At 33.2% G+C, this 24,372-nt stretch overlaps 3 protein-coding genes and 1 pseudogene across 5 annotated transcripts; 1 reads left to right on the forward strand and 3 right to left on the reverse strand.

Annotated features, from left to right (window-relative positions):
- Positions 1–523: 523 nt before the first annotated feature.
- On the forward strand, positions 524–904 carry LOC121757878 (2S albumin seed storage protein-like). Its single transcript, XM_042153343.1, has one exon. It carries the CDS (start codon positions 524–526, stop codon positions 902–904), a length of 381 nt encoding a protein of 126 aa, XP_042009277.1.
- Positions 905–3,998: 3,094 nt separating this feature from the next.
- On the reverse strand, positions 3,999–6,461 carry LOC121758882 (annotated as a pseudogene).
- Positions 6,462–10,325: 3,864 nt separating this feature from the next.
- Positions 10,326–12,029, reverse strand: LOC121758888 (armadillo repeat-containing protein 7-like). Of its 2 annotated transcripts, none has more exons than XM_042154315.1 (7): positions 11,911–12,029; positions 11,587–11,662; positions 11,388–11,424; positions 11,214–11,287; positions 11,033–11,126; positions 10,871–10,953; positions 10,326–10,705 (listed from the first exon to the last, which is right to left on the reverse strand). In XM_042154315.1, the coding sequence occupies exons 2-7, from the start codon at positions 11,656–11,658 to the stop codon at positions 10,532–10,534; spliced, it is 534 nt and encodes a 177-aa protein (XP_042010249.1). In that variant the 5' UTR covers positions 11,659–11,662; positions 11,911–12,029; the 3' UTR covers positions 10,326–10,531. The 2 variants fall into 2 exon arrangements, with proteins under 2 accessions (XP_042010249.1, XP_042010250.1); XM_042154316.1 differs by having other exon boundaries at positions 10,536–10,667.
- Positions 12,030–15,016: 2,987 nt separating this feature from the next.
- On the reverse strand, positions 15,017–16,554 carry LOC121758890 (protein SOB FIVE-LIKE 5-like). Of its 2 annotated transcripts, none has more exons than XM_042154318.1 (4): positions 16,055–16,554; positions 15,794–15,865; positions 15,622–15,695; positions 15,017–15,348 (listed from the first exon to the last, which is right to left on the reverse strand). In XM_042154318.1, the coding sequence occupies exons 1-4, from the start codon at positions 16,394–16,396 to the stop codon at positions 15,312–15,314; spliced, it is 525 nt and encodes a 174-aa protein (XP_042010252.1). In that variant the 5' UTR covers positions 16,397–16,554; the 3' UTR covers positions 15,017–15,311. The 2 variants fall into 2 exon arrangements, with proteins under 2 accessions (XP_042010252.1, XP_042010251.1); XM_042154317.1 differs by having other exon boundaries at positions 15,017–15,426.
- Positions 16,555–24,372: the final 7,818 nt, after the last annotated feature.

The following is a 24,372-nucleotide window of genomic DNA, read 5'->3' on the forward strand; positions in this document are numbered from 1 at the left end:
ATATTTAATCCATTTTTGTTTTGAAAAATGACTCGATCACATAATAACATTAGCTAATTAAAGTCCATTTTTGACCTTAAAAGTAGTGACAATTTTACGATTTTGATCAAGAATATTATATTTGGAATATTTGAATTCCGAATAAATGAAAACTGTTTGAAAATGATTCTTTTTTTACAAAACTAACGGACAAACATTGCTAATTTAGTTTTTTTAACCTAATTAGTATGATAATCCAATGTAGTTTGAGGACCACAAGGTTAGTTGGGGCTTTGAGTGTGTTTTTTGATGCTTATTGTGATGAACTGAAATCATCATACTGTATATCTAATGTGATGAACAAATGAAAATGGGATAGGTGAGGAGGTGGGTTTTGGCAACATTTGCATGTGAATCGATGTGGAAGCTCAGAAGGCTCACTCTTCCTCATCAATCAACACGTAAAACACCTTCAAATCCTCCTCTATATAAACACCAACACCAACACCATCAAACTCACCTTCTCTCTCACATCTTAATTATAATGGCAAACAAGGCCGCACTCGCAGCAGCTCTCCTCGTAGCCATGGTGGCTCTTGCCACCGCCACCACCATCTCCTTCGATGAAGAGGTCAGCGAGAACCATCACCAATGCAGGCAGCAGGTGCAGGGGCGCCGGTTCCAGTCCTGCCAGCGCTTCTTGCAGCAGAGGAACGAGTTCGAGGCCCTCCTCGACTCGTACCAGCAGCCCGCCCTTCAGGCCTGCTGCCAGGAGCTGAAGCAGATGGACCGCCAGCAGTGCGGCTGCGAGGCCATCAGGCAGGCCGTCAGGCAGGCGCAGCAGAGCACGCGCCGCTTCCAGACCGGCCAGTCCGAGCAGGTCTACCAGCAGGCGCGCGCCCTCCCGCGCGATGCGGCTTCGTGAGCAACAATGCCACTTCCGCCGCCTCTTCGTTTGAGGCTGTCGCATGTTTTTTTATTCTCTTCCAAATAATGGATAAAGTATCCGTGTTTTCTCTTTCCCTATCAATGTTAAGTGAAACAGAGAAACAACAACTCACTACTATTAAACTAGCCAAATGCTTCAAAATAGTAGTTATAACGACAACATTGTAGTGTGTTACTAATAGTAGTTATGACGACGACAACACTATAGTGTTGTAGTGTGCGCACGCTATATGTGTGTGTCTAGTGTATATATATTGTGTTGTGCATGTAGTGTGTATACGTGACAAACGTGTGGTAAATAAATTTATTTTTTGTATACATCTTCATATATCGTGTGCAATGTGTGTATTTTTTTTTAAGTGTGTAGTGTGTGTGGAAGTGTGGCTGCATTATGTGTGTATACAATGTGTGTGCATGCAATATGCAGTGTTGTGTATGTGAGCATCATTTAGCGTTGTTTATTTTTATTTATATATTTAGTTTGATTTTAATATATTAAAATTTTATTGAAATTTTTAATTTCACAAATTCATAAAAATCAGAGCTCGATTTTTTTTATTTTATTAATTTATTTCAAGTTATGGAGAAAAGAGCAAATCAAGCTTTGATTTTGTGAATTTTGTGAATTTAAAATTTTCAATAATATTTTTTAATGTGTTAGAATCAAATAAAATAAATTAATTAAAACAAACAACGTCAAACATGTATCAAACAACAATGGTGCTCACATAATTAAGGAGTTAAGGAGTTCAAGGTATGTAGCATATTATTTCCCAAATATGTATCAAACAACAATGGTGCTCACATAATTAAGGAGTTAAGGAGTTCAAGGTATATAGCATATCATTTCCCAAATATATAGAAAGTAAAAGATATGAATTGATGAGTCATATCTTAGACTAAGTCTAATAGGTAGATTTCCAGAATACAATCTTTTTTGATCGCTCTTTGTCTTTGTTGTTATCCAAAGAGATATAATTAGGTATTGAATATAAGTACTGATGTGTTCTAACAAGATGTTATCCACTCCCACATTGAAAAGGTGGGAAATTTGTGTTAATTAATCTCTTAATATAATGAAGAGGCTAGATTTATATAACTATATTTAGTTGATCTATTCTTCTACCATGTTAGGCTTTACAGAGGCTTGATACGGTGTGAAGGGGAGATCAACCAAACCCTAGTGCGGTTTCATCCTAAAATAAATGGTTATAGTACGTGTGCGAATGGGAGATCTGTTTTCTACCATGTTAGCTTTTACTTCACATTTTCGGTGTGAAAACAATTCATAAGTGAATATCTCAATTTCGGTGCGAAAACAATTCATAAGTGAATATCTCAATCGTGCTTGAAAATTATCATGAATTATTGTTCTTGTGCAAGGGTGATGTGGGGGCTCGTATACCTGTCCTTCCATCTCCAACAATGGTTTTGAAGGTAGACTTATAATATTATTTGAATGATATTTGGAAATACAGTTGGAATGAGTATCACCCTGATGTCTTTTAATAAGCAACATGTTTGAGTCAGTATTGTGTTTAGGTTATTACTACTATAGTCTTTAAGAAAAAGATTTGGTAGCATGTGACAGCTTGTGCCTCCTAAATCAATTCAATCCTTTTTCTTTTGTGTTTCTTCTCTTGGTAGTGGGTCTTCATCGTGATAGCATGTTTCTTCTTGCACAGAGAGAGAGAGATATATATAGAGAGTCAAATATGAATTAACATAAGTATTGTGTACTCCTTCTGTCCTAATATAATTGGGTCGTATTTATTTTTGGACTTACCCATTATAATTGAGTCATGTTTTTTTATGACAGAATATAACACACTTAATGTCTTCTAACTAAACACTCTTTTCTTAATCTCCGTGTCCAAAAATAACGCTTCAATTGATGGAATATTAGTTAATAATGAATGGGTTGTTACATCATAATGCCACGGATCTGTGGGGAAAATTTGGAACTCATTTAATAATATGCAACTTCTCAAGATGATCTTGATTTTGTTAAATTGAATAATTCATGATGAACACTTGTTGCGTATTGAATATGTAGATATCTCAATATTACTGCTGACATATATAATGTGTTGAGATATGTAGTTATGTAAGAATGAATGGAGTTGATGATGTGATTGGGTTCTTACATTTGTTGAATAGTGTGGTGCTTTGATGGTCTAAATGGTGAAAAATCCAAACAACACTTAATAAGTACATAGTACATGAATGATTAAGGATTTTTTTTTTGTCAATTCAAGACTCTAATTTGATGTCCCAACTAAAATTAAGAAACGAAATCATTCCAGGAATATAAAAGATTAAGGTGTAGTAGACAATTGTGTCCTCAACATAAGATAGTTTTTCTTTGCATCCTCAATTTTGACAATTTTTAAAAAAATTCAAGTAATTACTCTAACTTTTTTGTCCTTGTAAGATAAATTTGTTATAGTGATAATATATGATACAAATATGTAAAACACGGTGTTTTTGACACCTATTTTTGTTTTTGTTCTCAATAAAAAAAAAGATGGTTAATTAATTATAGGGATAATGTTTCCTAAAATCATAAATTGTGGCCGAATTTGGTATTTTTCACGCACTAAAAACTTGACTACTACTGATTTGATTTTCTCCTAAATTAAATTCTACGCGACACGTCGTATTATGCATGTGATCAAACCGGTAAATATAAAAAACGATGATGCTTTTAATGAGTATAAACAAAATTGTTTTGTGTAATATTTGAATTTTAAAATTTCTTCAAGATTTAATTGGAATTTCAAATAATGTGCTTATCCTGTCACTCAATCATTTCGACTATATCACACAAACTAGGTATATTACAGAATGAAGTATGAGAGAGATTATTAGTAGTGGGAAGAGAGGGATGAACCACTCTCTTAACATTTCACAAAAACACTCTCTAGCCTTGTTATTCTGGTGCGTGTATGCCCTGCCCCACTGCATATTATTATATTGATGCTAATACAACCATAAAAAATTTATACGCATTATCTAATACTTATATACTAATACTAATATTACTTCATTTCAAATTATATTAGTAGTATTTATCTTGCCTTGACTGTAGCAAACATGAGGTAAGCTTCCTTGATCTTACTCTTGTATAGCTCTGTGTATCTACAAATCACATAACACACAAGGTTGAGCAATGTGATTTTTACTTCCATCATCAATTATCAGTTGTTACAACACAAAAAAATCACCCTGCAACTTGACCATCGACGCTCCACGCCCTCCACTCATCATCCACGGACAATTCAGTTGGCGTATCCATTTCAACGTGGCCATGTAAGGTATACTCATGTCATGATCACCGCTGAAAGAAAGAGTTGTATAGCTTCACTAACATTGTCGAAACATATACACGAGTTTACAGACCGTGGGATCAAATTTTGAGGGTCACCTATACACCAAGGCTTGGAAGCCTCTATCACTCAGATTTTGATGATACTCGACAACACTTTCTATGTCGTATTCGTAGCTCAAGCTCTTGTTACATCTCGTCCAATCAGGTACCGTCCCCTGATTGATTGGTTAATGTTCAAGCACAACATCATCTTAGTCAAATTCAAAAAGTTGGTTCATGTACCTCTCTGATGTGCAGAGCTTCTCTCACAGTTTCGTCATTAGCCCACACGTAGGAGGTCGCATATCTCATATTCTGCAAAACATGAGAGCTTTGGGTTAAAGTCGGTGATGACATGGAGACAATGTGATAGGCAGAGTGGAGTAATACGCGGCATGTTAGTTTATTTCCGCTGGAGAGGGAGAGGAAGTCAATTGGATCGTCTACTTGAGACGGTTGGAACTTTCTAGAACCACTTGGTTTTGGTGATAGGAATTTGCATTTTGGCTCTAGAATATGAGCTGTGTTGACAAGCTTGGTGCACTGCACTTGATTAAAAGGCCATCACCATTGTCTAAAACATCAAAACCAATTGACATTTGCAAGGAGAATGTGTTTAATGATGTATACCTGGTTGATGCTGTAAAGTGCATATGAACATTCAATATTATTTGGATCTGGATTCTCGTACTCTCCGTTGCAGCTGATTCTTGCTCGCTGAAATTATTCAAGATATGGAAGATCAAGCAAAGGACAAAAAGACTAACACTAGTTTAAATAAGCAAATAGACAACGAAAGTACCTCAAATTGTTTGTCTGAAATGAGTGCCACTCTGTGAGCATAAGGTATCCTTTCATTCATATCCTGAGCTTCATATGTCACTGGATTACCAATAATATAGCCCTGTTCCCATTCCATAAAATACCTCTTTTCTTAGCCATAGAAACCAATGACAAGAAAACAAATAAAGAAGAAAATAAGATATCAAGAACTCCCATTACTTTGAGAGACATTATTGGCTCTAGTCCAGCTTCATTCCCTGCAAATTTTCAACTTAAATGTTGAGGAAACAACAAAAGGAAATAACTAAGTGTAACCAAATTTATGTGAGATGCAACTAACTACCTTTAGCTATTTCAAGAGCAACCATAGGAACAATCTTGCCACCATAAGAGTCACCGGAAACATACAGACGATTCTTGATAAACTCGGGATGAGCTAACAACCACTATATTTGTTTTTCCAAACAATGACAGATGAAGGTAAGCTTCCATCAACAACAAAGATGCGAAAAACCAGCTAAATCAAAGGATGGTGATAGCTAAGTTGAGGGCATTGAAGAGCAACCTTGCGTAGAAACGTGTAATTATGTAGAGTTGAATTCGTGTCGGAGACCGGGAAGGTTCTTGCATTGTTGGAATATGAGAATCCAGTTCCAGAAGGGTAATCTAGGAATATAATGTTGGCAACCTAACATCATCATAATCACCATCAAATAAAATGGATGAAATCAAGAGATAACTAATGTAGCAATGATGGTAAGAAACCTTAGTCCATGAATATGGGTTCAACAGGAAAGAAGGAAAGCTTCCATTAAAATTGTCAACATCAAAGGCAAGTGGACCTACAAATTAGCATTAAGGAGAATTAATCAGAACCAAAAGCATACGATTAAGTCCCATCACAAAACTACATCTCCCTGTGTTTGTGTGTGTGTGAGAGAGATAAGAAGAAGAAGACCGATTTCATAAACGAGGCCGGAAAAGGCAGAGCAACCGGGGCCGCCGTTGAGCCAGAGGAGCAAAGGGTCTCTAGCTGGGTCGTTTTCGGACTCGATGAAGTAGTAAAAAAGCTGAACTTCATCATCCTCTCCCACGCTAATATATCTGAATCCCACAAAACAACATCAATTCTTTCTAATTAAACAGAGAAAACAGAGTGTAGCTAAGTGAATTGAGAAATGGAGAGACCCTGTTTCGAGTTTGAAAGGCAGAGCTCCGTCGTAGCCGGGGAGGGTTTCCACGATCGATTGTGAAGCAGCAGACGTGATTCCCACAAGAAAAGCAACAAGCAAATGCAACAAAAATGGCTTCATGCCTCTCCACCTCAAGGTCGTGAAGTTTCAACGTGTCTTAAGGGTGTCCACGGTAAGCCGACACTTCTAATAGCCTTACCACTTGTCCACAGCCCCCAGTTTATTTGTCTGCGCTTATAAAAAAAAGTATCTGCAGCTATAAACCGGACACTTTTAATAGCCTCGCCACTTTTTTAGCCATTTTTTTATTTTATTTCATTTTTTATTTATTTTAAATCAATTGTAATTAAATTATCGGAATATAAATAATTAGAAACTAAAAAGTATTGGTTTCTGATATGTAAAAAAAGTATTGGGACCAAATATTCGTTATATTATGGATACGGGAAAATTATACAATCAACATTTAAAAAAAATAAATAAAAATAAAAACATACTCTCCAATCCCAATTAAATATACCAGTCCAAAATGAAAGGAAATAAACGAAATAGTATCCTCCTAATTTTGAAAAAAAACACACATTTACACTCCAATACCATTTTAAAACAATTGTGGCAAATTTCATACTCTCTTTTCAAAAAAAAAATGTACTGCTCTCGTCCACTTAAATTTTAAAACAATAACTCCCTTCTCCAAAATTACTCTCCTCTCTCTCTCTCTTCCAATCTCCCTTCTTCCTTCTCCAATCCCCCCCTCTCTCTAAAAATGTCGAAAAATAAAAAAAATAAAAATTAACAAACCGACTGCCGGCGCCGCGCCGATCGCGGCGCACCCCCACCTGCCCGTCCTCGGCGACTAGGCGTCGATCGCCCATCCGCCCCAAAATTTATGTCCGCTACGGGGCGGACGCCACACCCACTATAGCGCGCCGCCCCTATAGTGGATACTCTAGTATTTCTATTTTTTTCAAAAAATTAACTCCTATATAAGGGAGGATGTTAAGAAAATTACAAATAAACTCCTACAAATAAACTTCTATTCTATAGATAGGAGGAAATTACAACTGATGTCAAGAGTACTCGAAGTCGATACCTCATGCAATAATGTCTAAGCTCCTTGATGGTAGGACAAAGGCTCTGGACCACTCTAATATTTCTATTTCAAACATCGGCAGCTGCTCAAAAAGATCATGTGATATTATCTTAATCAAAGGGCTAAATTGTCAAAACTCCAATTATCCATTATTTAACACATTCCATTTTTATTTTCTTTCGGTGCAATTAAGACTCCTTTTGTCATCTGAAAATAATTTTTTTTCTTTTTACCTATCTATTAAAAATTAATAGAAACTTTCTATTTTTCAAATGAAATGATATTCATTTTCATTTTATTTATACACTTTTGATCTCTCTTAATTTATCAATTTTGTATTAACACTCGTACAGTTTAAAAAGATTTTATTGCTAATGATTTGATTTTAAGACTGCTTCAATTATATAAACTAAAGGAATATTTGAGTAGCATATTATTATGTCTTTAACTATGGACAAAAGGTCTACAATTATTGTTTCAACCATTGGCATTTTTTGTGATGACATTTTGCCCCCAACTCCATTTAAAAGTTGAGCTAGTGTTCGGCCGAGCGCGTGGTGAGCTCAAGAAGACAAGTGAGTAGATTGCAATGGAGGCGGACGAGGCAACGGAAAGGAGAAGGGAAAACCGGAGAAGAAGAGTGTGCACACCATGCAGGTGCGCGCACTAGAGTTTTTTGACATAAAGTTTGCCTATTAAACTTTTGCGATGTGATTTACCAGCTCAATTTTTACGGTTCTAATTATATTGCAACATTTTATATTTTGTTATTTTTTTCATCTAACGTTGTGGGAATCTTTTTGCAATTCAATCAATACCAAGAGATTTAGAAAAATAGGTAGCTCGGGACAAAAAAGGAAAGAAAAGAATTAAGTTTAGAATTGAATTACTGACGATGTCGCATCTGTCTGACTGATTACGTAATTCATGATGGTACACTATTTATCACAATGCATATATCAATGAACAATTATTTCAATGTAGAAGTGGAGTATTTGTTTTGGGTTTGAAAAATTCGACATAAATTAGTGGTACTTTACGCTTATTAAGTTCCGTGAGTGTTATTAACTGTCCCACTCATTTGATTTTATTTGCAAGCTGGATGCATGAAAAAATTAGGGTAAATGAAAAAAAAACGAAGTTTGGTATGTTATCTTATAATTTTATAAAATGGCAGATTAAATTACTTTGATGAATTTTCTGAATTGTCCCATGAATTTGAATTTGGAAAAAAAATGAGTGTGACATGGACGTCGGGAAGGTATGATGTGGAATAAATTATTAAACGACATCGTTCCACTCAGTGGCGGACGCAGAAAATTATTTTAGCAAGGGCTGCACTGTATACTACCTTCATCTACTATAAATAGCTTTTTTGATCGTGGATGGTACTAGGTTTGATACAATCGGTAAAATAAGAAAAAGATAGAAATAAAAGTGTTCGAAATAGTGTTAGTGGAAATTATGTTCCACCTTAAGGAAGAAAAACTTATCATAGATAATAATTTTGATGAACGAATAAAAATAGAAAAACATGACATTTTTTCGCAGGCAAATATAATGTACAATGCATAAATATTTTATAGATAAAAATAAATTAATATAAATCGAAATGTTTTGTGAATTATATAATTTAGATGGACATTGCAATGAAGAAGTAACTCGATTATAAGATATAGAATTGGTTGAAAATTAAGCTGTAAATTTATAATTTTGGTTATGTTTCATATATAAATCACATTTAAAAATTAACATAACACATTTATCAAAATTAGTTTAGACTTGTTAATTTGAGCTCAATTTTTGATGCACTACTTATTAAATGGTTGTTTTATTATTAGTATTATACTAGTTCCTATTCTTCATCTTCGCAGCAGCAGCTGCCATTAATTTTTCTTTGACTTCCTCTGCAATTTTTGCTTTATTAGCAATAGTTCAGCCCTTCCAACCATTAAACTTTCTAGGATTTAGTCTCTAACATCACTCAAATGGCATCGGCTTGATACATAGGTTTTGAAAATTTTGAAAAAATTAGAAATAAAAAAATCAACAAAAAAGCTTCTTGGGAGGGGCTTAAGCCCCTTGTCTTGCCTTACTGTGTCCGCCAATGGTTCCACTCCAAATTTACGTCTTTTACAAAGAAAAAAAAAAGGTTGAAATCATGTTCCTTCCATTCTTCTTCTTCTTCGCAAATGTTTAAGTTATGATTTAATAGAGCTGAAATCACCGTTCAATTCACGCACAATCACATTCCCTACAAAATATAGGGTTGAAATCATGTTCCCTACTTTCCATATCATGCTCAATTTTCTCTAAATTCAAATTTATGGAACAAATAAAAAAAACATCAAAGTTATGATTTAATCGGCCCATTTTTAGAGGTTAAGGGATAAACTAAAATTTGACCCAAGTTTTTTTTTTCTATTTACCCAAAAAAACTCATATGTGAAATGCATATACTATTTCGCTATTAATATTTAATAGTGATTAATCGTTTGGTTCCCCAAGAGGGGCCAGTAGAGTTATTAATATTTAATATTCCCTCCGTCCCATAGTAGATGTCAAACTTTCCTTTTTAGTTTGTCCCACAAAAGATGTCACATTTCCTCTTTTAAAAAAAGTTCTCTCACATTAATTATAAAATTATATTTTCTCTCACAAATTAACAAACAAAACAACATCTCCTAAAATCTCGTATCATCTCCAAAGTGTGTCATCTTCTTTGGGACGGATGGAGTATTGATTAATTGTTTGGTTCCCCAAGAGGGCCCAGCAGAATTAGTAAGCAGCTCCATCACATCATTATTTAAGAGTTAAAACTAATCCACTTTCCCTTTTTTATGATTTTTTAGATAAACACTCATAAAAAAGGTGTTCTATAGAAATTTGGCAAGAATTTATAAACCTTATGTAGAATTGTGTGACTTTTGTCACCTCAAATAAGAGAGAGAAACGTATCTTTCCAATAAGTTTTTACATTTTACAATAAAAAATATACAAAATGAAATGTTTAAGAAGAGAAAATAATCTTCACGATTTCTCATCTGATAAGCCTCTTGCTTTCATTCATGTCATGTAGGATCATAATTTCCAACTTACAAGCTCAAAATTTCAGGAGATGAGAAACTAAACTTATCTGCTATACTTACATGCTGTAACACAAACCTATTTTTCATTGAGAGACGTAACGTACCTATCCAAGAACGCCCGAGCTAGATTGCTAAAGCTCGCACCAGCTGCTGCAAATCTTTTCATAGCATCCACTACCTCTGGTTTCAAAATCTCATCCTCAGCATTTGCACTACACAGATAGTACAGAGATCCAATTGCGTAATTCACCTAAATACAAGCGTTTTAAGGAACTTCTCGATGAGCATAACCTTAACTACATTGAGACGAGAGACATCAAATCGAGTTCAAAGCTCCAAAACAATCTTGAATGGAATCTTTCTATTGATGAAATAATGTATAGTAGTATGTGTTAAGAGCTCAAAGAAGATTTACCGTGTTTCTAACAGGGCTCGATAAGCATTGGATGACAAGAGGAATACCGTCGCATTGGGTGACAACCGAAGCATTTGTTGGATCTGCAAGTTGGAAAAGAATTCTGAATGAAAAATCATTGCAATGGGAAAAAAATGATAACTACATAGCGTCCAACCACACCTGCACAAGCATTGCAAATTCCTCCGACTGCAAACTCCACAAGCCTCTCATTGGACTCGGTTAGGCAGTCCAGAAAAAGCTCCAAAATATTTAGCTGCTCAACGGAAAAAGAACAGTTGCTCGTGTCACCAAAACACGATCTGTTTTCATAAACTAAACCACATAAGATAAAAACACAAACCTGACGGAAGAACGTATAATTATAAGGATCATAAGCAAAGTTCCCCAAACTAGCAACAACTTTCTCTTTTGTTTCTGCAATATCATCATTCATCAAGTCCCCATATATTTTAAACGACAGAATATTAAATGCTGATTGGAGTTCAAATACAACCAATTGATTGATAACTCATACCTTCATCAGATGCATTCTGAAATTGTGCAACCAGTTCCTGTGACACAGAAAATACAAAGCTAAAGCCCTAAAACATAGTCCCCATCAATTGACAATTATCATTGCAAGAAGCATACTATTACGTGTTAAATACGCGATAAATTAGAAAAACTGAACAATTCTAGGGCAAAATAACATTTGATTGAGATAGGAAACTGACCTGGAGATATTGCAATCTCGGAGATCCATATTTTCCGGTGCGCTCCTTTTGTCTCTGATCATTGGTAAACATATTGCTGTAACACAACATCTAAAATGTTCAAAAGCGCAATACAGATTGCATTTAGCATTAACGTGAAATGCTACAGCTTCAATTTTTGAAAATGTAAACTCAATTATCCTAATTAATCCTTTTATCGTCTTGCTACAGTATATGCGTTTGAGCTGCAAATATTTTTTTGAAAATTGCAAATCAACCAATAAATGCTATGTATTTGCAGATTTCTGTGAGTGGAAGAAACACTGTAGGAAGATAGAAACATACCTGGAAGAGAAAGAAACGGCGACAGATGTGCAGAGGCGTCGGGAAGAAGAAGATCGCGGCGTTTAATTTCATATGAATTGAATGGGCTTAATTTAATTGAACTAATTGTGGGCTCAAACATTATTAATTTTGGAAAATAGCAATTTAAATACGCCATACGTCCATAAAGAATATGCACTTTGTGTTCGGCACGTGTTTTAAAGTAAAATTGATAAAATAAAAGAGAGGTATAAAGAAAAAGTAATAAGTTTAGGTATTCTAATAATTCTCGATTAGTGTTAATTACAAACCTCGCTTACTAAATTAGTTCCTTTTTATTATCTCACATATTGTGCAAATGCACTTAGTTTTCCATTGAAAATAGTACTAGTACTCCTACTATAGTTATATGCATTTGTTATACCAGTATTCAAAATATATGTGAATTCTATTTTTGAAAAGTTTATCAATCTTCTCTCTTATTTTACCAATTTTGTATTAATTCTCGTGCCATATTCATAGCCCATATTTTTATGGGACGGAAGGAGTATTATTTTTTGAAATTCATACAATTTTCAAAAGAGAGCTCATAGTGAAGTGACAAAGATGTTTATAACCTAACCAGATTAAGGTCATTTGATCAAACCATCAAGTGTTTATAACCTAATCAAAGGTATATCATCAAACCTCATCAAACCTATAAAGACCCACATTGCAGGATTTGACCTTAGTGGGATTCGAGCGTGTTTATAACCTAACCAAAGGTATATCATCAAACCTCATCAAACCTATAAAGACTCACATTGCAGGATTTGACCTTAGTGGGATTTGAGCGTGTTTATAACCTAACCAAAGGTATATCATCAAACCTCATCAAACCTATAAAGACTCACATTGCAGGATTTGACCTTAGTGGGATTCGAGCGTGTTTATAACCTAACCAAAGGTATATCATCAAACCTCATCAAACCTATAAAGACCCACATTGCAGGATTTGACCTTAGTGGGATTCGAGCCCTTGACCTTTGGTTAGGTTATAAGTACATTTACCACTTCACCGCAAACTCTTTAGTTTGATAATATAAATACTAAACTTCAAAATTGATCTGTAAAATTTGCAATAAAAAGTGGTAGTACTACACATTTTTCCTATATATATTTCTCCTATATATATTTCTTATTTTACCAATTTTTGGTGGACTGAGATAGTATATAATTATATAAATACTGTATTTCTTTCATATTTATACAATATGTTTACATCATTCCATAGCCGAACACTGGACAAAACAACTATCCAACGTCTAAGAAATGCATGCACTTGGTGTTCTAGAATATACTAGTACATATATATACTATAAATTAACAACAAAAGAAGCATATATATACAAATATGAGTATCTAAGAATATAATAGAATGAAGTTCGATTAAATATAATCAAGCAATCCTTTTTATACATGTTATCTACTATATTTTATTAAATCTTCATGGGCTCAATCATTGTTAGAAGATTATAGCAGAAATTGCAGCCCAAGCTAAAGGGGGAAGAATTGGAATCTGAATATATATTGGAGGAGTAGACAAAAACAAAAGAAAACAAGGAAAAATTATTTGAAATTGATGAAAACAGGATAGGTTTATTTTGGGTTGAACAATGGGGAATATGGGCTAATGCATGGTTGGTCTGAACACATCATGCACTGTATCTAATCTCATTTATTCAATCCCACTATTTTTTTATTTTTCTCTTATTTTGTTTCCTACTTTGCTCAATCTTATTCAACTTCTTCATTTGTGGTCCTTTCTTGATTCATCATCTCATCAATTTCCTAAATGTTACTTGCCATCACCCTTTATGATGCTGCACCAGCTGTCTCCATAAAATTGGCATCCAAAATTAAATAAAATATGTATTATTATTGGCATCATTATTCATGTACTATACCTGTACATGTAATGTACGTCCACCTTTGGATCCAAGACAAATGCAAGGATTAAATGTGTTTAAATAGACAAGCTTTTACCAAATTCTGATTTTACAATGAATGATTATTATTTAGGCACAATTTAACCATACCCTTTTGATGATTCACTACAAACAAAGAACTATCAATCATTTATTTTTGTGTTTTGGTTTTCTACATCTTTTTGTGTATTCATTGCTCTCTGTTGGGATGGAGGTTTAGACGGAGCTATAAATTGAAAATTAAAAAAAGGAAGCATTTCTTGTAGATAAATTTATACGATGGTAAATATGTCGCACATCATTTATGGAGTAAGAATCTATCATGAGCATCGATTATGTATAGAGTTCATTTTAGTAGTAATATTTTTTCTGTTTTTACTTTTCATTCTATTTTTTTCTTTTATATATAATTGTGGAGTATTTTTTATGTAATTTTCTAATTTTGATTTTGTTTACGTACTTAAGCGGTGCTGACAAGTAGTATACTAATGTATCAGTCCGGATATATTTAATAGTTGTATTGCTGTTTTTTTTTACTTCAGTGTTTAATTTGGATACTCTAGCTCATCAACTCCGGGGTGAGAGTAACTATATTTCTTTCTTTTTATTTGTATTAGAGTGGAAAAGTATTAAGGTTGGACATTTGTCTCCAAATAAAGAAGTAGGGTATGTCAAACTAAATAAATGTGTTGTTAGACTTTTAATTTTATTTCAATTAATTATGTCCTAAATAGGTCTATTTTGTGAAATTTGGAAAAAAAAGACAAATGCTTACTTGTTATGGTTGATGCTAAAGATCCCTCATGTGGATATAGATATATACATATAATAATTGGCCCACTTAATAAAAATCCTAGTTTCTGACAATTATATATTGTTTCATGTGATTTAATAAATCTCGGTTTCTGACAATAATTATTGTTACCCTTGTTGTACTCACTCTATCCCTGTTTCCAATAATTTTTTTAACACTATTAAAAGTAGAATTATCTTTTTTTATCAAAGTTTGGGTTTACATTCATGTTTTTTTTATTGGATAATAATACAAATATCCAACCTATATAACCAACTTAATGCATGAAAATTAGCTCATTACCATTAATTGTTCATTAAGTATACTTCTTTATAGAAGTGGATATATAATTAATAGCTGCCATAAGACAAATTCTAGACAGATCTTCAATGTCGCAGCAAAAGGGAGCACAAGGGGCTGTCTACATATAATTACATAAATTAAAAAATAATTGTTGCCATTATTTCTAATACTAGAAAATCTTGAATCTACTAGTACAAAATATTGAGATTTGAAATTCCACTTCTTCTGCTTTTTTTTCTTTCTTTCAAGCTGTTTCCCACTTGTATTACAGCAGAGAAGAAAAGGAAACAAAATCCCCTTTTCAAGACTCATTTTTGCCTTTGCAAAAACATAACCCTTTTGAACATTATTACATCATCTCACCAGTCACCACCTTTTACCTTCAAATCAAACCACCTGCTAAGATTCACACCAAATCCAATTTACTACTAGTAAATACTCCCTCCGTCCCGAGCTACTCGCTCATTTCCTTTTCTGCACGGAGATTAAGGAATGAGTGTATAGGAAAGTTAAAAATGACGGCTATAGGTAAAAATTTTTACTAAAAATGGAAAGAGTGCAAGTAACTTGGGACGCCCAAAAAGGAAATACGTGCGAGTAGTGCGGGACGGAGGGAGTACATAAAAATATATAGATCTAGTAATTAGAAAAGAATAATAAAAACTCAACTGGTTTTGCTGCTGAAGTTGTTGGTTTCCAGACTGCAAGAAATCATAATGCCCCTCTACATATGTAGGTCTCACCTACACATAATTAGAATAAATAAATAAATAAACAAAAGAAAATTCATGTCAATTCCATAAACAAAAAAATTTATATCAACAGTAGAAATTTGCCATACCTCAAACTGAGTTGAGGAGTAGCCTTGTGAATATTCCACCACATTCTCCACTGATGCCTGGCTTCTTGTTTTCTGCATATACATACAAATTTAGTCTTATTTTTCCATTTTAAATCATCATTAAAATAAATCAACTTCTATTTTGGTTGAATTTCTCAAACTTTTTACAAACAGTATTTTAACTACTTTTTCACTCTATTTAGTAACGCTATTTAGTGTTTCATTAAAACTCGTATCGTTTGTGAGAAAAAAAAAACTCACATAGCAGTATCCGTAAAGCGACGAGCTAGCAGTGTCGTCGAGCAAAGAGGATTGTTCCGGCGCCTTTTTCCGACATCGATTTGCCCTTTTCTTCTTCCTTTCCGACGACGGCTCAGAAACCGTAGCGTAGTTATCATAGAAGCAGCTTTCCTCATGCACCTGAGGCGGCCCGGACGAGGCGTCCGACACCATAGACAGATCTTCGTCGTCGTCCTCCTCGGTAGATCTCTTCGTCCGGGGCTCAGGCGAATCGTCTTCCGTTTTATAAGACTGCTGGAAGTAGAGAGTCCAGCCTGACTCACAACCGCTGCTGCATTCTTGATTTTCGAATATGTAATTCATTGTATTCTTCTTCTTCTTCTTCTTCTTCTTCTTGTTTGTGTTACTGTATACTGTTTGATCTATTTATGTTGTGTATATATCTATATATATGTGTGTGTGTGTGGGAGGGTGGTTGTTTGTTGATCTTCTTAGGTTTGTGGGAGTAGTAGATATTGAGGATAAATACAAGAGAAAGTGAGAGTTTTTTGGCACTATTCAAGTGGGCAATGGATATGTTTGATGTGAGATTACTTAACACCAACCCTTGAGATTAATAGGTAGGCCAGTTTTATGTAGTCCCATATTAGTGTGTCACATTTACGAAAACTTGTGTCGTACTCGTATCCGTAGACACTTTGCACTTGCACGCAACGATTCGGATTTATTTGGATGAGTTAAGAGGGACACTTAGGTAACTTTGATTATACATAGATACATTCGAGGTGCCACATCTTGTAACACATGAGTCAGTGTCAGACTTGTCGAACTGTCCTACTCGTATCCAGATTGAGTTTGGAATAACATGAAGCGAATGTTGTAAACAATCAAATCGATTTTGGTCTTGAATTTGGATATAGTAACGACCAGATCATCGAACAAAAGACTTCGTTTTAATTAAAAGATGAAGATAGGATGCAGTATAGTTCTATTTTGGGGAATCACTGAGTTAAGCGTGACGATTTGGTAATCTTGATGATATGTATAGATACATACAAGTGTCACATCTTGCATAGTACATACAAGAACTAGTGTCATATTCGTCAAACCATCCTAGATCGTATCTAGATCCACTTCACACTCACAATACAAAACGCTCAAATCGATCTTGGTCTTGAATCTGTATATACGAACGATCAGATCATCGAACACAAGACTACATCTTGGCATGGAGATTTAGACAGGATGCAATTTGGGTCCATTTTTGGGGAATCATTAAGTTATGAAGGACAATTATGTAACTTTCATGATTAGATAGGTACATTGGGAGAGTGAGGTGGGATGTGAAGAAGGGGAATGTATGGGAATTAAGGGTATCACATGCAAGACAGTTGGGTAGAGTGTACTCTCATAGCAAAACAGGGTACAATCTTCAATCTCTTTTCCTCACTATTTGGACATACATCCCTTTCTTCTCTTCTCTAATATTATTGCATCTTCTACTTCTTCCTACCTATATATTCACCCATTTCTCTAACAACTCATTTCCCAAACTAAATGCGAATCTTCTTTTCTCTAACTTTTACTCGATGCTGTTGCAGAATGAAGGGGAAACATGTCAAGAATCGAGGACAGAATCAAGAAGAGATCAAGTCAAGAAAGGAAAAGATCAATAATTGAATAAATTTATTTATATATCATAATTGTTATAGCAATAATCTATAGGGTCAATTATTCTATTATGATATCAGAGCAATTAACATTTAACAATCTATAAATAATCGTTAAGTTGTTCCAAAACAAATAATCCATCCTTTTCGATTTGGATTGTCCGTAAGTATTTACTTTCTATATTCGATAAATTGTTCTATCTAATTAGAAGACACGCATTCCCTAGTAATGTGTAACCCCGATTAACCCAATTTAGTAGTAACGACTAATGTGTAACCCGGTTAATTAAAAAAGAAAAGAGATCAAGAAAAGACATATGGGTTAGTCGAAAACTAGATCAGTTTGACCACTATATCTATATAGGGATTAAATTTGAACTAACAAATTGTGTACCATCATGCACTGTAGTACTTAATCATCACATAGTATTATTTTTTAAAGAGATTAGATTTAACTAATGGGGTGATAATTTCAGATTTATTTTAGTGTGTGGCTATGTTAATTTTGGTGAACTGATTTCACATGCCTTCAACTCCAATTGAACACGCACTCACACACACATGTCGGCACGTGTGCATATGGCGGTTCAGAATTTTCCAACAGATGAGCACACATGTATGCACGTGCGCACACATTTCAATCTTATAAATGTCTTTCTTACTTTTAAGTAGTAGTATTAATTAGTTAATTAATACTAGTTTTGGGATTGTGATCTTTGCTTAATTACTCATTCCAATGGTAAGTTCCTGTTCATTCTTATCCTCCATCAGATTTCCCTTTTTCACAATTTTTTATCTTGTGTCATACCAACCAACATTTAAATATGTAAAATCTTTGGTGCATATTCCCTGCAAGTGGCGGATCCAGGATTCGAAAACTGAAGAGGCAGAATATATAATATTAGCTTGATTTAGTGCGGACGTGACTATTTTTTTATGTTCGAGGCGACATCGGAGGAAAACCGAGGGGCGGATATGGTAATTTTACGTCCCGATAAGAGAAAATTAGTCGCATGGAGGGGTCAACTGCCCCCTAGATCCGCTCGTGTTCCTTGCCTTCCTTTATAATTTTGAGATAATTTTTTTAGCACGGAGTTTAAGAAATTAACATTTACTGTGTTAAGTTGGTAGGCAAAAAAGTAGAAATAATAAAATGGAAAAGTAAATAAAGTACAGATAATAAATTAAGAGGGAGAATGAAGTAGGAAATAAAAAGTGAGTATATATTTAATTTCAGTATTATTTTTTTATTATGCTATTTATGTTTTGAAATGTTTCTATGTTCGATTTCCATGGTGCAAACACATGTACCCATCAAAAAAGGTGTAACAAAATTTGATTTTCAAACAAACAATGATCTTATCTGGCAAGGAGGCATGCATGGATTACAACACTAATAACTTGATTAAATTTATAATGAATCAAATACTATAATTAATAGTAGTAGTATTTATAGTGGTGGTGTGCAGCGAGCATGATACTTTGATGGGGCTTTGGTTTCATCGTCACACACGATCAAAGCCAAATGCTGCCATCATGTGCTTGCTTCTTCCCTCGGATCACTATATATATCTCACTACGATTTAATTATCCTAATTACTATTACACTAATTAATTTACTTTTTCTAAATTTTATATTCGAATATTTTTTTGGTCTATGTGCGTTGTGACCTTCGATATACACCACGTGGCCGATGATCTTAATTAATACTATCACCATATATTTTAAAGTGGTATTTTTATTGCATACTCTTTTGATTTAATTATATCCATTCATACAATATTAATGTACGACGATATCATTAATGTTTTATTTTATAGCAAATTAGTTGTTATTCCCATTTCCCAAATATATTAGTAGTAATTTTTTTTCTTACAATAAATATATCGAGTTTTTGTTTAATTTTTTTCAAGTATTATCTTGTGCATTTTTACTAACTATAGTAAAAGATGAGATACGTACGGGAATACTGTTTATCTAAAATGGAAGTCTCCACAGCATGAAAGAGGCAAGCAAGATAAAATGGAGTATTTATATAATAAAAAAATACGTATTTTCAATGATATGATACACAAAATTAATCATATGTAATTTCATGCTACTGTTTTGTTAAAACTATAGTAGAAAAACAAAAGCATTAACTTTAGGTTATAACAATATGAGCATATATATAAAGATTGATTTTTTTCAATAGAAATTTAAAGAATAGAGCTACTAAATTATGTCCCCATATCGTGATGGGGAACCTGTGGGGTTAGTTTTGTAGTACTTGCATACGGATTGAAATTCTCATTTATACATACTTATATAATATAGCACAACAACTTTAATAAGCACTATAATTGGAAAGCCAACGTAACATGAAAAGGGATTTTATTTGATTAAAGTATATTGTATATGGATAGGCATTCGAACCATTTTTATGATTTATAAGTGCATATATATATTTAATCTTTTTAAAAAAACACTACTTCTAGTATTTATAGATTATAGTGTTAGGTAGCATTTGCTTGCATGTGGATTTGTCAATAGTGAAGAACCCACTATTCCTTAATCATTACAAATGGATAATAATACAATCACATACATGTATGTACAGGTAGATTGTATGACAAATTGGGTGTCTTATGGAGTAAATGTAGACAGCAAATATAAACAATTTAATGTGTGTGTTTTCTTGTTGGAATTGTAGATCACCTAAGTCGAAGGTTGATCATTTATTTGTTGTAAAAAAATAATGTTGCTTCATCCGCTTTATATATGAAAATGATTTTAAGTATAATAGACTAACTTTAAATTTGGGTCTTAAAAAACGTGATTCACCGGTTAGGTTTTTTTGAAAATGTAAAATATTGTAATATGTCTTTGAACAATGAAAAATATTACTACCACTAAGTCTTTCTCTAATTATTTTAGATTGAAAATAATACTAGTAATTTTCAATTATGAAAAACTATTTTGTAGTAGTAAAATTGCTGTACTGGTGCTGCAAAAATGTAGCCCAAAACGCGTTTGGATTCACCATTTCAGAAATGAGTGTGGGCTATTTATTAGTGTGGCCTACTCATTTAAAGATATTAGTACTATATTTTTTAAACCAGAAATTCGAAATAAAAGCTAGGAATTTTGTTTTTTATAATACTTATAACTATAGCAAAAAAATAAGATACGATAGAGAAAAATGGTCACAAAGATATGATAATTTTGGAAAATGGGGTAAAATAATAAAAAAGGGGGTAGGTGGAATTACAATGAACCTGTAACAGAAACAAAAATTATGGAATCATGCAAACAAAAATGGTCACAAAGATATGATAATTTTGTTTCCATACACATTGAATTGTGGCATTAAAAATTGGATTGTCGTATCCACCTCAGAAATGGACCCATCAATTAGACAAGGGTATGTTTGGTTGCCAGGAATTGGCCCCCTCTCTTGTCTCCTATTTTCCGATATTTCAATCATTCTAACGTTCCTACCATCAAATACGCCCTTGTCATTTCTTTCTAATTCCAATTTAAATTTGAATCTTGTTCTTTTTTTTCGTTTTATCCAATTATTGGCATATGACAAGTTTGGTGAATCGATTGTTGGGATTTAGGGTTTTTGAAATTGAATGTGATTGGATCTTTCGTCGTTTTCTTTCTTTCTTGGTTGTAATACGTATTACTCCCTCAATTTCAACTAAGTTGAGTTATATATCCCTTTGGGACGTACCAACAAAGGTGAGTCATTTTCTTTTTTTACAAAAAAATAAAACATCTAATTAATCACTCTTATTTTATTCTATCAACTACCTTACTTTTTCTTATTTATCCTATTTTTTCTCTCTCTCCTATTTTTTACTCATATTATTTAACTCATAATACAGTACAATTTTTAAATTTTCATATCCAAAAGAAGTGACCCAATTTAGTAGGGAGGAAGAGAGTATTTTTTTTGTTTTGAGAAACATGATTGTTCCTTCTACACAAAAATGACTTGACATTTTTGTCTTGCTGCTTTTACGAGTTAAGTTTTAAAATTTATTTAATGGAAGAAGTAAATTTGGCTGTGGACCTGTGGTAAGTGTAAGTAAAGAATAATGTTAGTAAAGATACATGTTGGAATTTCAAATGCGAATGTGTTAAGGGTGCACTCCCTTAACAAGATTCCAGCGAAGACGAGCGGTCGATGACGGAAGGATAAAAGTGGACGTCTCGGGCTTTCCCCGGGATCAGCTCCAAACTAGGGTTTGCGAAAAATAAAGAAGACGATAAAAATAAGGAAATTATGATAATTTGATATTTCTTGAATGAATAATATAAAGGTCTCCTACACATATTATAATATGTGGGGATATAATAATATCCACCAAAATCTAGTAAATCAAATATAATAATATCCTAAGCAAATGATATGATGAATTAATAGAATATGGAAAAAGATATGATAATTAAATACTAAATAACTAATTGGATAATAGAGGATATTTTGGAATATGTATCGTATCAGAATGAATATTTAAAATGGCTGATTAAAAATAATTCACTCATATGGTGAACTAGGTCTATTCTCTTTACAAGGATATAATTTTTTGAGTTTAGAATTACGATTGTCAGTAAAAAAATGGTTTCTATTTATCTTAACTAAAGGAAGTTTGTTCTATATTTTGGAAGGAGTGTCTTAAGTTTTGTGTTAAACTCTAATCAAAATGTCTTTTTCTTTGTTTCTTTGGCGGGAGAGTTTTAATAAAAGTATGGGAATTTAATTTATAAAAATAAGTCATTAACTTCATTTTTTCTTCACGTATTAAGATTCACTAAATCTACTTAGATTCAATACCGATACATTTCATAATTTTACTATAATTGAATTGTGTGATTTTCGGTTATAGGAAAAATAAAGTGGTGGCGGTGCAGGCTGCGCAACGTGCCGTGGGTCCCAATTACAGAAATGATAATACTTTTGTAGTATCTGGACACCTAATTACGCCGTACGGTTTACTTTTGTACCTTCGCCGCACCAAGTAAAGTATTCTTTCTAGTATTTTATACTCTCTGTCTCATGTTATTTGCAGTGTTGTTTTTCGGCTCGTCACAAATTTCTTACACTATTTATAGTTTATGTTAAAATTAATACATTTAATTAATATATTAGTTAAGAGCTCATGTGATGTCTCATTACACTTAAAATTCTAATTTAATTATACTAAAAATAAATATCAAATTTACAGCCTAAAATGAAAAGTGGAGTAAAATGGGACACTTAAAATTCTAATTTAATTATACTAAAAATAAATATCAAATTTACAGCAAAAAATGAAAAGTGGAGTAAAATGGGACGAAGAGAGTATTTAATCTAACCAAAAAATTAGATTTAATTTTAAGTATTTTAAATTATCCATCAAAATTGGACCGGTTCTAAGTAAAGAAAAAGTTTTAAACAATTAATAATGTGTATCCAACAACTTACTAATATTACTTTCACTATCTTTTCATTCTCCCTTTTACTTTATTAATTATGCATTAAAGTTCGTATTCCCTCTGTCACTAAGTTGAGTCGTATTTCTTTTTGGAATGTCTCTAAGTTGAGTTATTTCCACTTAAAAAAATATCAAATCGCTCTTACTTTATTTCATCACATACTTTACTCTCTCTTTATCTTTCTTACTTTATTTCTCTCTCCTACTTTTTAACACAATTTCTTAATCTCCGTACCCAAATTTTTTGACTCAACTTAGTTGGAACGAGGGAGTATCGTTTATAAATTAGTCTAATTTTTATGGACGAAGAGACTAATAAATATTCTTTATAAATAATTTTATCTGTTCCATTAAAAATAAAACGTTTTTCTTTTTAGTTGTTCAATTTAAAAAATAATTTCTAAAATAAAAACAATATAAACTCTACTTTATTACTCTTTTAGTTTATTCTTTTTCTATTTAATTTACCAAACAAAACTATCGAGTTACATATATATATATAGGGATGTATTCATTTCCTTTTCCTATATTTCCTCCTTTTTCCTTCTTAATATCAGCCATTAGATTAGAGAAATGGACGGTCAAGATCAACATTGGGTAATTAATCCCGTGTTGCATTATTTGTTCTATTTTGTGCATTATGAGGGTACAATAGTAATCTAATAATGGCTGGAAACCGCTACGAATAATGCACCACATGGTCACGAGTAATGCATATAATTGACTATATAATGCACAATATGTGAAGTGCAATGCATACGAATAAGATGTACCATGTTATGATGTTTGGACACACGTTTCTTGTTTCCCCTAAGGGTTTAATAAGCTTAGGGGCTAGGGTATAGTACGTAGACACGTATGTACGTAGACACGTATGTAATCTTCACATGGTAACGAGTAATGGATATAATTGACTATATAATGCACAATTTGTGAACTGCAATGCATACGAACAAGATGTGCTGTGTTATGATGTTTGACACACGTTTCTTGTTTCCCCTAAGGGTTTAATAAGCTTAGGGGCTAGGGTATAGTACGTACGCATTAATAACAAATTATAAAACGATACGAATAATTCACCAAATTGTCACGAGTAATGGATGTTATTAACTATATAATGCACAATATGTGAACTGCAATGCATACGAATAAGATGTACCATGTTATGATGTTTGACACACGTTTCTTGTTTCCCCTAAGGGT

This window comes from Salvia splendens, chromosome 12 (assembly GCF_004379255.2).
Source record: "Salvia splendens isolate huo1 chromosome 12, SspV2, whole genome shotgun sequence".
Classification (NCBI taxonomy): domain Eukaryota; kingdom Viridiplantae; phylum Streptophyta; class Magnoliopsida; order Lamiales; family Lamiaceae; genus Salvia; species Salvia splendens.

What these genes read in the sequence shown, in the direction of transcription:
- LOC121758888 (XM_042154315.1), bottom strand. Translation starts at nt 11,658, where the DNA reads ATGTTTACCAATGATCAGAGACAAAAGGAGCGCACCGGAAAATATGGA. An exon ending in TCAGAATGCATCTGATGAAG is followed by an intron (nt 11,288 to 11,387) that starts GTATGAGTTATC and finishes ATGATATTGCAG; the next exon opens with AAACAAAAGAGAAAGTTGTT. An exon ending in CGAGCCCTGTTAGAAACACG is followed by an intron (nt 10,706 to 10,870) that starts GTAAATCTTCTT and finishes GCTTGTATTTAG; the next exon opens with GTGAATTACGCAATTGGATC.
- LOC121758890 (XM_042154317.1), bottom strand. Translation starts at nt 16,396, where the DNA reads ATGAATTACATATTCGAAAATCAAGAATGCAGCAGCGGTTGTGAGTCA. An exon ending in CGCTTTACGGATACTGCTAT is followed by an intron (nt 15,866 to 16,054) that starts GTGAGTTTTTTT and finishes ATGTATATGCAG; the next exon opens with AAAACAAGAAGCCAGGCATC. An exon ending in CAACTTCAGCAGCAAAACCA is followed by an intron (nt 15,427 to 15,621) that starts GTTGAGTTTTTA and finishes ATCTCCGTGCAG; the next exon opens with AAAAGGAAATGAGCGAGTAG.
- LOC121757878 (XM_042153343.1), top strand. Translation starts at nt 524, where the DNA reads ATGGCAAACAAGGCCGCACTCGCAGCAGCTCTCCTCGTAGCCATGGTG.